Source organism: Schistocerca nitens, chromosome 1, assembly GCF_023898315.1.
Source record: "Schistocerca nitens isolate TAMUIC-IGC-003100 chromosome 1, iqSchNite1.1, whole genome shotgun sequence".
Lineage (NCBI taxonomy): Eukaryota > Metazoa > Arthropoda > Insecta > Orthoptera > Acrididae > Schistocerca > Schistocerca nitens.
This window is the reverse complement of record NC_064614.1, coordinates 890,688,985-890,702,262: the sequence shown is the minus strand read 5'-3', so window position 1 is coordinate 890,702,262 and position 13,278 is coordinate 890,688,985. Positions and strand designations below refer to the sequence as shown.

The 13,278-nt window shown below is 37.2% G+C and overlaps 1 protein-coding gene across 1 annotated transcript in view; it reads left to right on the top strand.

The window, feature by feature from the left end:
• Positions 1–13,278, top strand: part of LOC126191820 (mutS protein homolog 4-like) — a 317,523-nt gene that overhangs the window by 130,544 nt on the left and 173,701 nt on the right. Inside the window, exon 9 of the mRNA XM_049932555.1 lies at positions 8,956–9,142. Within this exon, the coding sequence (XP_049788512.1) occupies positions 8,956–9,142 (187 nt within the window). The remainder of the gene's footprint in view (positions 1–8,955; positions 9,143–13,278) is intronic.

Here is a 13,278-nt window from a genome sequence, read left to right as displayed (position 1 = left end):
TTTTTATATTTGAAATGCTGGAAACTGAGCAGAAAGGTAGAAGCAATGGTTCACCCTACCATTACATTTACATTTTGTCAGGGTGTATATGACCCGGGAGAATCAGGAAAAACCCAGGAATTTTTTCATCCGGAGAAACCCAAGAAAAACCCGGGATATTTTTTGAATTCTGTGAATTTTTCATTGTTTTAGTTTTCAGTTAAAGTTTTGTAATTTTGACTGGTAAGAACCGATACTCTAACAAAGTATATTACTTTATCCCCCTTCTGCAGAGTAATACTTCACCAATAAAACATAAACGAGAGAAAAAACCAAAATAACTTAAATTGCAAAGGAAATGCACCATATACAACAATGACACACATTGCTCATGCAAGCATCTGCCAATTGAAAATGTGTCAAAGGCTTTAGGAAGACTATGCAGTGCTTCATAACAACAAATTGCCTCCAATGAGCGTGAAGTCGCAACTGTTTACATTCGATTTGTTTTAGCGGTTACGTGCGGGCTCATGCGCATGCGCAGTGGAGTCACATTTGAATAGTAGATTCTCCCGCTTCTGGCAACAGAAATGTGGCTGTTGGCTGTGGAAGCAGTCGCAGCAAGCAGCTAGATGCTACCAGGAAAAGGGCACCAAATTCATATTCTTGAGGAAAAAAACTTGTTTCATAAAGCACCTAGCATCCAGCACACATTTGCCTATTGATTATTCATATGATTTTGAAACGCTTCCCTGTTGGTTTTTGAACATTTTTGAACACATTTTAAGTTGATGTCTGAATGAATTATAAGTTGACTTTTGAATGCATGCATACTGTCAGGAGAATCCTCGTCGCATCTAGAAATAAACTTCCCGCAGACAAAAGGGGATAGGACTATACAAGCTGAGGGATTAAAGCCGAACGGATGAATGCCAATCGCTGTCTGATTATGTGGTTGATTGGGTTTGCGAAAGATCAGCATTGTTATAATTACTAGCAAAATCCATAGATTCAGACTACCAGAATGGAAATAAACAACTGACAGGAATAACAGGTGAGAAAGATTACGTATTATCTTCTCGATGTATCCAAGAAAATGCAATTTTGACAGAAAAAGTTTGGCCAGATCGTTACACTAGTAAGGACCAGTAGTACAGTCCTCAGCTAGCAGCCGCATAAGTTCTATTCTGGAAGTAACATGGAAAACGTGTTGTTCGAACACATAATAACGCCTAACTGGGAAATAATCGTGGGATAACTAAACCTGTGATTCTGGCAGGGTTAGTGAAGTTAATTGGTGAACAAATTTTGACAGTGGCAGCAATACCTACAGAATTGGTGATGACAAGATTGTTTGTTAGAATGAGGAAGGAGAAGACATGGGGACATCACACAAATTATGGAAGAATAAGATGATTCCAAATTTATATAAAAATTTCGTAATACTACTTTTCAATCTCATGCTTGAGAAGCTGGTGCGTATTAATGAAATGTGAAACTATTTCCTAACATAAAGCATTTTGCTTGTAGTAGGCCTAATAGGCATTTCATATTGGTACTTATTGGATTATATTCTGTCGTTTTATAAAAATGGCCATTTGTGCCAAATCAGTCTCGTTTATTTGGTGTGTTACAAAATTGCTGCCATATTAGAAAGCCCTATTTTGTTTTATCTAGCAGACAGTGACAAAATAGACGTAATCAGATCGAGAAACCACACCAATCTTGGGTATTATTTGTATTAACAGATTTTTCAGTATTAGATAATGACATTTCAATTTTTCATGTAGCAAAACATTTGATGAACTTTGATGAGGTAATAGATTCTTTCACAGAAAGGAAAGCCTGCCATGTAAAGCTGTAGCAACAGTAGAGAGAAAAAAATTCTAGGAGCTACGGTTGGAAGAAACGTGTAATTTCTTGCTTATCTCTTGTCAGTATTGGTTTTATATATCCTATATCTAATTTTATGTCACACAAAACAACAAGTTATTATCTAATAAGCAATAAAGAGTTCAAGTTTTCTGAAGAGTTCTTGTTCTCTCGATTTCAGATAATCCCATCCGCTATTAATTGCGAGATGTTTTTAAAGAGGGGCAGGCTGTCAAACCGACCAACTGGGAGCAGGACAGGCACCACAGGACATTTCAATTTCCACTCTCCTGAATATAGTTTGGACATGGGGTAGAAAAATGCTTTATGAAGAGGCATGGCACTGCACTTTGACATACTTAAGACCAAATAATATGCCTTACATTTCCTCGAATACATATGTTTTATGTTTCAGACTTTTCAGAAAGATGTGCACTACAAGATAAACATATTTTGAAAATTCGTTTTTTATAGTATTAACCCGGTTCGCAAATGTTGTAGTCCGGGGCTGATGCGCAGAGCAGTCTGAGTTGTAGTGGGTAGTCTCCACATGACCCGTGTTTACATTTAGTGATTTTGCTGTTTCTCCTTCGTTTTCTGTCAGGTCAAGTGAAAACAAAACGGATATCTGTGGCCGGGAGCTATCAAGTGAATTAAAACAAATTCACATAATTACGGAAGGCTGAAATATGTCATTAGTTTCAGATTTTATTTTATTTCCACCTTTCTGACAGTCAAGCATTAATCGCCTTGCAGAACAATGAAGTTATTTTTGTCTGTTTGCAAAAGAAATTTGACTTTTGTTAACCTTTTCCGCAGAGGCAGTCAATGTATTTGAAACGAAATGTTTAATTCCACAGTACTGGCTAGTTTCAACTGTTCGCTGCATTTCAAGTGCATTTTTCATTTTCTAGCATGTATGGCATTGTGCCATAATAAAGAACCAAACATGATATAATACAGTACTGGTGCTCCAAGAAAATTTACATCCCGAAAACCACACTGAGAAGCTTAATATCAGGTCGAGGTCTACTTCAGAAATGGATCAAATGGCTCCGAGCACTATGGGACTTAAGTTCTGACGTCATCAGTCCCCTAGAACTTAGAACTACTTAAACCTAACTAACCTAAGGACATCACACACATCCATGCCCGAGGCAGGATTCGAACCTGTGACCGTAGCGGTCACACGGTTCCAGACTGTAGCACCTAGAACTGCTCGGCCACTCCGGCCGGCTGAGGTCTACTTCATTGGTAATCTGGACATATGAATGTGCCCTTTAAGTATGCACTTTAAATGTGCACATTTTAATATGGTTCACAAAATTCCGATGCTCTTTCAGTATCCTCAGATGTCTTGTTTCTTTTATGACATAATGTATGATCTTTCAGTGTTTTACACGTACGTACATACGGGCTTCCTACATCATGGTAGCTGCACAAGTGCGCGGTGTCGTCTGTTATTTGCGCTCTCTGGCAACTGCTGAAACGAACCTATTTCTAACAGGTCGCGGGAAAATATTGCAAATAGTGGTTTGAAAAGCGTTACTTTCAAAGTAAATATCCTTTTATGTAAGTTGAGTTATGTGCAAGAATGTACAATGAATTTATTAAATCACAGAGCGTTTGACTCTCAATTAAACATCAACTCTTTGACGATGAGCCATTTAGAAGAATTTCAAACCCTGAAGATCAGACATTTATGTCATTATTAAAAATTTTACTGGCACATTTGTGTGATATATTTTAAAGTGTAACACATGCAAAAAAGATCAACGGTATATGCAAAAGCTTAGCTTCTCTTGCAGCTTGAGACCAATATTATATGTGAAGGCTTTGCTTTTCTTGTAGCAACACTATGTATATTAATTTAAACTATTAACTTTCCCTGTTTGTGTGTTCGTGCTACATAACAGTGATGTTGCTGTTGGCTGACTACATCACATGTCCTATGCTCTGAATATCCGCTGTCATTGGCTGATGAGATCACGTGGCATGAGCTACGAACGGCTTACAAAAGCGCATCAAAATCTCGATTTCAATGATTCAGAAAGTAACATGTGTTGTTTGGTGGAATTCCAATGTATGCTTTCGTAATATGAAAATATATGGCGTACATGTCGCTGCACATCAAAGATATTTCCAAAATGTGTCTTTTTCCGTGAGTTTCATTTTCTAAAGTGCCGGGAAATTGTACGCCCGTGTATAAAACCATAACCATTGAAAGGATTGATAAGGGAAAATATGCTGTCACCCGGAAGAAAGTGTATTTTTACCAGGAAATCCGGGAAAAATCCGGGATTTTTTTTTCCTTGTCCACGTATACACCCTGTTTTGTGAGCTTTTTATTTGGAAGAAACCTAATCCACAAAGATTAAATACAGCTAAGGACTGAACTGAAAGTGAAAGAAACTTGGAGTTAAATAACTCCAATGATACATTTAAACAATTTGAATCAAAAGTCTTTCATTCTGCAACTGTGATCATTCATTAGTAAGCCAAAAATATGAACTACTTTTGCCCGAAATGAAAAAAGCTAAACAGATAGAATTATTTAACTATAGAAGAAAAATGGTCAAAGAAAACTATCAACCAATCCTTAAATAGCAGTGTTCATGTATGATATGAGTTAAGTCTTCCATCGTGTCAAGAATCTTCCCTACAGTAAAGAATAGTGTTCATAACACTGCTATAATGTTTAGCAGAGTAAATGATGTATGTCTGGGATCTCTTCCAAATCCCTGAATCTATTTTAACCAAATTTGGCAAAGAAACAATAGGCCTCACAAGTGTCAACACTGTATAGTTTATAATCTTCGGCTTCAGTAGGAGAGGAGAATGGCCAAGCATGTGTACTTCCAGCCCATGGTATATGATAAGCAAGTTTTGTGGGAATATTATCTGTCTGCCAAATCAACCTGCTTTGCTAGGCAGCCTATGTGTCAGGGAAAAGAAACGGTTTTCCAGGCCCTGACGTGTAGGGGCTGCCCTGCTTGGCCCTGCATGAAAGGTGTGTTATTTTAGAATAGTATCAGCCTGCTTTATTGACTTGTGTTACATGACAGCCTGTATGTCAGGGCAAATAAATAATTTTCAAGCCCCTGATATGTAGCCTGCCCCGCCCTACAGGTATGTTGTGGGAGCAGTATTGGCCCGCTTTATTGAACTGTACTGCAGGGGCCAAATGTACCTATGAGAATGGCTCGGGACAAGTTGAGATGGATAGAGGAGGGGATGGACAGATTGAGAGGGAGAAGTTCAGACAGGAAGCTTACATATGTCTAACCTGTCAGAGTCATATCTAGATGTATCAGGGGTCCCATATCACTCCAACTGCACATGCCCCACACCATTACAGAGCCTCCACCAGCTTGAACAGCCCCCTGCTGACGTACATGGCCCATGGTTTGAATGAGGTTGTCTCCATACCCTAGCCGGCCGAAGTGGCCGTGCGGTTAAAGGCGCTGCAGTCTGGAACTGCAAGACCACTACGGTCGCAGGTTCGAATCCTGCCTCGGGCATGGATGTTTGTGATGTCCTTAGGTTAGTTAGGTTCAACTAGCTCTAAGTTCTAGGGGACTAATGACCTCAGCAGTTGAGTCCCATAGTGCTCAGAGCCATTTGAACCATTTTTCTCCATACCCGTACACATCCATCCACTCGATACAATTTGAAATGAGACTCGTCCAACCAGGCAACATGTTTCCAGTCATTAACAGTCAAACGTTGGTGTTGACAGGCCCAGGCAAGGCATAAAGCTTTGTGTCATGCAGTCATCAAGGATACAAAAGTGAGCCTTCGGTTCTGAAAGCCCATATTGATGATGTTTCATTGAATGGTTCACACGCTGACACTTGTTGATGGCACAGCATTGAAATCTGGAGGAACTTGCAGAAGGGTGCACTTCTGTCATGTTGAACAATTCTCTTCAGTCGTCATTGGTCCCTTTCTTGCAGGATCTTTTTCAGGTCACAGCGATGTCAGAGATTTGATGTTTTACCAGATTCCTAATATTCACGGTACACTCATGAAATGGTTGTATTGGAAAATTCCCCCTTCATTGCTACCTTGGAGATGCTTTGTCCCATCGCTCATGCGCCAACTTTAACACCACAATCAAACTCACTCGAATCTTGATAACTTACTATTGTAGCAGCAGTAACCAGTCTGACAACTGCACCACACACTTGTTCTCTCACATAAGCATTGCCAACCACAGTGCTGCATTCTGCCTGTTTACATACCTCTGTATTTGAATATGCATGCCTATACCAGTTTCTTTGTCACTTCAGTGTACATACATACACTAAAATCTAACACTTAATTACCCCTTGCTCAATTGATCATTTCATCCTCTATGAATCCTTTTATTGAATAGTAGCATTTCTCCTACAGAATCTGCTATAGTCTCATTTTTAAAGTTTCTGATTTCATATCAAATATGTTTTTGCCCATTAAATTGTTGTATACTGGCACCCCCATATACTGCAGGGTCCATGCATATAATTTAACTGGTGTGTGGGTAGCATAAAATAATTTTTTTTCTTGTGTTATATGTAAGGTTAAAATGATTCTGCTCACATAATTTTTGTTTCCTGTGTAGGAAGATTGTAATTTCATAAATATACATGGAGGGAACAGTTAGAATTTGCAGTTTTCAAAATAATGGGCGACAAGACCCTGTTTGCTATGCACTACATATGTCTCGGACAATTTTCATTTGCAGTTCCAGTGTTTGAGATACACTAGTTGAACTTCTGCAGAAAATTATCCTATATCTGATTACAGATTCAAAATAACTATGATATGCGATTTTTTGTGTGCTCTAGTCAGTGGAATTTGCTAGTATTTGCATTGCAAATGCAAAACTGCTTAGTTTATTTGATAGGAAGTCAATATGTGTATTCCAGCTTAAGTTCTTGCCCACATTTAGTCCTAGGAATTTGATCGTGTCAACTTCTTCATAGGCTGATTGTTATGTTGTATTTTAAGTTCCACACATTTCGAATGTTTGGTTATGAAATGTACCAAATGGGTTTCTGCAATGTTCAGTTTCAACCCATTTAACTGCAACCAGTTTTCTAATGTATTTAGTGTGCTTATGGTGGAGCTCGCAACTTTTTCTGCATTGTCATCTTCAATTAAAACAGAAGTATCGTCTGCAAACAAAACTGATGGGGAATTTGTATTTACGGGTAAGTCATTTATGTAGAATAGGAACAGAATTGGCTCCAAAATGGAACCTGAGGCTCACCTTGTTATGCTGTATTCCATTTAGAGGTGATAGTTACACCTTGTTATGCTGTATTCCATTTAGAGGTGATAGTTACACTTTGTTTTCTGTTGTGTAAGTATGATGTTAGCCAATTTAGAGCATTGTCCGTAATCCTGCATTTGTCTAATTTGTAGATAAGCAAGTCATGGTTCACAGAGCCAAATGCTTTTGTGAGATCATGGAAGAGACCTGCAACTCTGCTCTTCTGATCCAATGATTTGTATATATTTTCATTAACATTATTTACTGCATCCAGAGTGTTTTTTTCCTGGTTGAAATCCAAATTGGTTACTAATAATAATATCATTTTGTATAATAAAACTCTTGATCCAGTTTGCAGCTACTTTCTCTAACACTTTTGACAGGACTGGAAGAACAGAAATAGGCCAATAGTCTCCCATGTCTTCCCTCGACCCTTTCTTGAACAGAGGTCTAACTTTGGCAAACTTCAAAACATCAGGAAAGCACCCCAGTTCAAAAGACTGGTTGAATATTTTATTTTAGTTAGGAGAGGTTCTATTATGCCAAGCGCTGTTTTAAGCACTTTAGTGAGTATCCCATCCCACCCAGCAGAGTTTTTACTTTTTAATGATAACATAACTTTTATGACATCCTTTATGGTAACTTTTTAAAAAGCCATAATATACTCAGCTTCTTTATGGATTCCAAAGGTATTTACTTTACTCTGATACTCTGCTACATCAGCATTTGACTTTGCCACATTTATGAAGAATTCATTTAAACACTGTGATATTTGTGCCAGGTGTACAATAAAGCTATCATATGCTTTAATTGTACATATTTCATTACTACTAACACCTAACTCTGATTTGACAACAGACCGCATGGCTTTTATTTTACTTTTATGTTGTACAATAAACTTCTTATTTGCCATCTGTTTGGCTGCCTTCACAACTTTTTAAATATAGCTTTTTAATAACGAACATACTCAGTAAAACATCTGTTTCTATTATATTTCAGTTCATTGTGGAGTTTCCTTTTCCTAGCACTAGAAATTTTTATACCCTGGGTTATCCATTTAAATTTATTAGTCGTTTTATTGCCTGTGGTTCTAAGTGAAAAAGTTTAATTAAATATTTCAAGAAAGCTACTTAAAAATTGTTGAAGTTACTATTACTCAAAATACAGCTATTGTAAGGCCATTCAACCTCTCTTAACTTATTTGTAAATGTAATTGAATGTTTATCATTTAATTTTATTTTCATATAGCTTTTGTTACATGAAATTTGTTTCTTAATTTTTGGTAATTCAATGAATAATGCAAAGTGGTCAGAGATTACTAAATCCATGCAAAATTTATGAAGGCCAGGACATGGCATGTACTGAAAATTGACACACACGGATCGATACCTGCTCAAACCTTAAAATCACCACCTGTGCCAGAAAAGAGGCATGATTAATACACTCATAACGTGAGCAAGACTGAGGCACTGAGTGGTTGAAAATCAATGTCAAGTGGTACCTTCTAGTTATGTGGAGCTGCGTCTCATTTCTTGTGATTGACACCACACCCTGTGTGGGATGCAGATTGTTTTGCATTAGTTGTTATGGTTAATAACTGTGTGACATGCTTTTTATATGTCAGGTGTTCACGTACGATTTTGGTGTCTCAAAGACTCATTTGCATTTCTTTCTTTCAGATCTAACGGGCAACATTTTTAAATTTTGTCCTGTAAATGACATAAACAGTCTTGTCATGGATAGATATATTTTGTCTCGATAAACTAGTCACTACATGAAATAAAAAAAAAATTATTTATGATACTGTAATTTCTCATGGCTTATGATTTTATGTTATTGTTTTCCAGGTTATTAAAGAACCTTGTTATTCAAAAATTTTGAAAAGACTTCTGGATACATTGCATGAAGATGCTCATGCTGCAAAAGGATTTACAGCATGTCAGATGCAAAGAAGCTTTGCAGTTAAACCTCAAGTAAACATTCTACTTGATGTGGCTCGGAAAACATATTGTGAAGTTATCGATGATATTACAAGTTAGTTCTTAGTGTGAGCCCTACTGTAACTATCTATCTTGTGCTAAAAGTAATGAGAATTCATGTATTTCTGCTAAAGTATGTGCATATGTTCTCTTAACAATTTTTTAATGTTTAATATTAAACATTACCAACTTGATGGAGTTGCAGTATTAGATTGCTAAAGTGGCAATAAATCAATGTTGTCAGAACCTGTAATTTACCATTGAGATCAAGGTTATGTAAATATTACACACTTTTTGAAAATAACTGGTACATAAAGAAACAAACATCAGTCCACTTAATCTGAAGCTGTTGATGCAGTCCAATCATATCATCCTCATCACCCCATCCTCCAACTACTCAAAAGAAAAAAAAAATTCCACATTTCACTGTGTCAACCTCCATTGCTCTCAAAAAAATGATCCCACAGTTTCATCTTAGTGTAATTACTATCATTACCATGTTATCCACTGTCAGTGGTGTAAGTCTACTTGTTCCATACTAGGCAAATAAAACTGAGTCAGCAGGCAATACAAGTAACAGGTGATTGTCCAGGATGAGATTTTGACTCTGCAGCAGAGGTGCACTGATATGAAACTTGCTGGCAGATTAAAACTGTGTGCTGGACCGAGACTCGAACTCGGGACCTGTGGGCAAGTGCTCTACCAACTAAGCTACCCAAGTGTGACTCACGACCTGTCCTCACAGCTTCAATTCTGCCAGTACCTCATCTCCCACCTTCCAAACTTCACAGAAGTTCTTCTGTGAACCTTGCAGAACTGTCACTCCTGGAAGAAATGGTATTGCGGAGACATGACTTAGCCACAGCCTTAGGGTTGTTTCCAGAATGAGATTTTCACTCTGCACTCCTGAGTTTGGGTCTCAGTTTGGCACACAGTTTTAATCTGGCAGGAAATTTCAACAGTTAACCTTAATCAAAGTTTAAGTATGTTCTCAGATTATTCCACATCCCCAATGGCAAATGGTTCCATTTAATTGAGTCTCCTCTTATATTATTATCTATGTAATGTTCATAGCAGTTTGCTGTTTTCATGGGATTAGTTACAGCATTGTTGACTGGTATTTAGAGTCCTTATATTGGCTTTGCTTTTCTAAACCTATGATAATTGTATGGTTTTGTACTTTACTTCTACAAGTCTTGGTATCTTACTTATGATACAGAAGTATCTGGAAATAGTTTAATCTGTTCTTCTCACTCAGATTTTTTCATAGGACTATGATGAATGAGATGGAAAATGACAGGAGATGATAGGCTAGGACAAGACAGTGGAGAGGGTGGGACTAACTGAGGCTTAGGTAAGGGGACTGTAAAAATGGAAGATATGCTAAAGGAACAAATCCCTCCTCAGCTATTCAGAGGAACTGGTGTATGGGGGAGGAAGGGGGCTGAACATTCAACTGGTTAAAAATCAGCAAGGCCATGAAAGTGAGATGCAGGTATATGCCACTCAAGTGGACAATCAGCTAGGCTATGCTGCTTTGAATGTAACAGAAAGGTGCGCCTAAGTGAAAAAATCTTGATGAAACATATACAGTAACTAAGTATTGAAGCAGCTGTTGAACTCACTGGTTTTACAGCGTGCAGCATCCTCCGTAACTGGATGGTTAAGCCATAGTTTGATTATGTTGTTGTTAACTACCCCAATCAGAAGACATCCTTTGTTGGTGCTCTACAATTAATTCCAATTTTCAGTCGGATACAGAGATGCCATAGGGGTCGTTTTTGACATGTGGTGGCGTAGAAGTTGCTACTAAATAAAGTAATTTTTTATCCGTGCATTCACATGTTGATTTACGTATATAAGCTGACGTTCAGTTATTCCTTTGTGTGAGACTTCAAGTGCCAAGTGTATAACGTATTTACTAATAAGTCAACAGTCTTGTTCTACTCTTGTGTGTTCTCTGTGCTCTGTAGCTACTTATGTCATCAAGGCAGTATTTTCACTTTTTTCCACTGACTGAAGTTTTCATGTAAGTCCCTGTTTGAAATTCTACAATTGCTGCATAAATTTAGCTCTTCTGAAGTCATCTGCTATGGTTTAATATTGTTTTGCATATGTTATAACTATCATGTTGTGCTCCACTTAGTATCCTCTTGCCTTTGGCAGTGGTGTATATTATCTATATTTGTCTTACTGTAGCAATGTTTCTGACGCTTTTGTATATGCTTGTTAGTTAGTATAACCTCAATGAAAGTTTGAGATTCAAGGTTATATTCAAGAAATCAATAAGAAATCAGTAAATTTTCTCCCATGTTTTTCTCTCATTACAACACAGACCACTTCCTTGGGTGATGACGCTTCCTTCAGATCTTAAAAGGAAAACTGAAATTCTTGTAGCATAAATGATTCTGAAATTAAATATGTGACAAAGCAAGCTGGGATCTCTTTACTTTCTCTCTTGTTTCGCCATCTGCCTCTTTAAATTCATTTTATTTTCATTTTTGCCTAATTACCATTAACATGCATGAGTATAATCTACATTTCTATAAAAGAGAAAGTTTGACCCTCAGTCTTAAGGAATATAGACCCAGGTCTAATTTTGTACTTAGTTTTGAGTACCGGTATGTAATTAATTTACTAATTTATTTAGACCATTCCTAGTTAATATCTTTTGCTACAGATCACTATAGGGTGAAATCAGTAATTGTTTTGTGACTTAGACTCTATTGTTGAGTTATAAACAAATATAAATTCTGTACTAATTATAAATATTTGGAAGAAGAACTACAAGGATTCTGGAAGTATTTATTTAGCTCTATTTAAAAATATAGTAGCAAAGCCAGCCCTTAATTAATTCCAAAATAATTACCAGATTTGTGAAAAGTGTAACTATATCTGTTAATTTCATTATTTAAACAAATAATTCAGCCCAACATCTATGCTAGAAGGAACTGTTAAAAAGAAGGAATTTTTCTATGTATTCAGTTAATTGAATGAGTTATGTTTTAATTGTAATTCCTGTAACTTAAACAACGAACAATGTATATTTTCAGTGCCTATTATTGTAAGGGTATATAAAGGATCGATTTTTGGTCCCAAGACAGTCAGTCCATGGCCGATTTTCAGACGTGAAACATGTATTGGTTAGATTAATAACAATGCATCAACTTAACAGTGGAAAAAGTGTAACGTGAATAGGCTGTGTGTTAGAACAGTTAATGACAATGTCTGTTTAATTTATTTGAAAAATAGTGTCATATGTACTGTATTATTCTTAAAGAACTGTGAACTGTGTGGTTAGGTTTATACTGCTCATAGTTGTTCAGTACCAAACTATTGTAGCAGTATGTTGATGTTGCCTGCAACCTATTAATGAGGCTTATCAACATTTGCCAACAGTGTACTGGCCATATAATTGTGTAATATTGGGGGGTTGTGAACAGAACTGTGAAACTCAATTGTGCAACTGTCAGCTACATCATGTACAGTAGTCTGTGTTGAACTTCCACCCCCCCCCCCCCCATTTTTTATCCATTATAAGAATGCAATACGTTGACACCAAGGACTATTAACAAAGAAATAAAGCAGGTGAATGTCACATATGGTGCCCTTTTGGGTGAGGAACTATTGTATTTGGACACAATAAACAAGGACTTGTGAACTTTGAACAATGAACAGTCCAGTTTGAACGTTGTGACTGAATTTAAAGTACGTGTGGCACCAGTATTATTGAGAAGAGTGAATAGACTAATTGACAGTGAAAAGTAATTACAGTATTCTGAAACATTGATCATGCATGAACAAGTAATGTAATAGGAAGCATCAACTACACAGCATAACAACAGAAGATTGTTGGGTGATGTTATGGAGGCAGCCATTACAAATGTTAGACACAGCAGTCAATCTGGAATCAAGCTCAGTGAAGCAGCTATTATTACAGCCAACCGGCAATCTAACTCATCGAGCAGCCATAATGAAGAGTAGCCGCAGCAGCTAATCAGCGCGCCATCTGGATTCAACACACCTGACGTAAACAAGCAGGTTTTTGGCAAGTGGAAGAAACCACAGAAGCAGCAGGAGGTGAGAGAATAAAAATAATTCGTAGCAAAAGCCGTTTTATATTAAGTGATACATAATGAGTGGCCTTAACGAACAAGACAGTGTGACTGGGGAGAATGGACAACAAGGGAG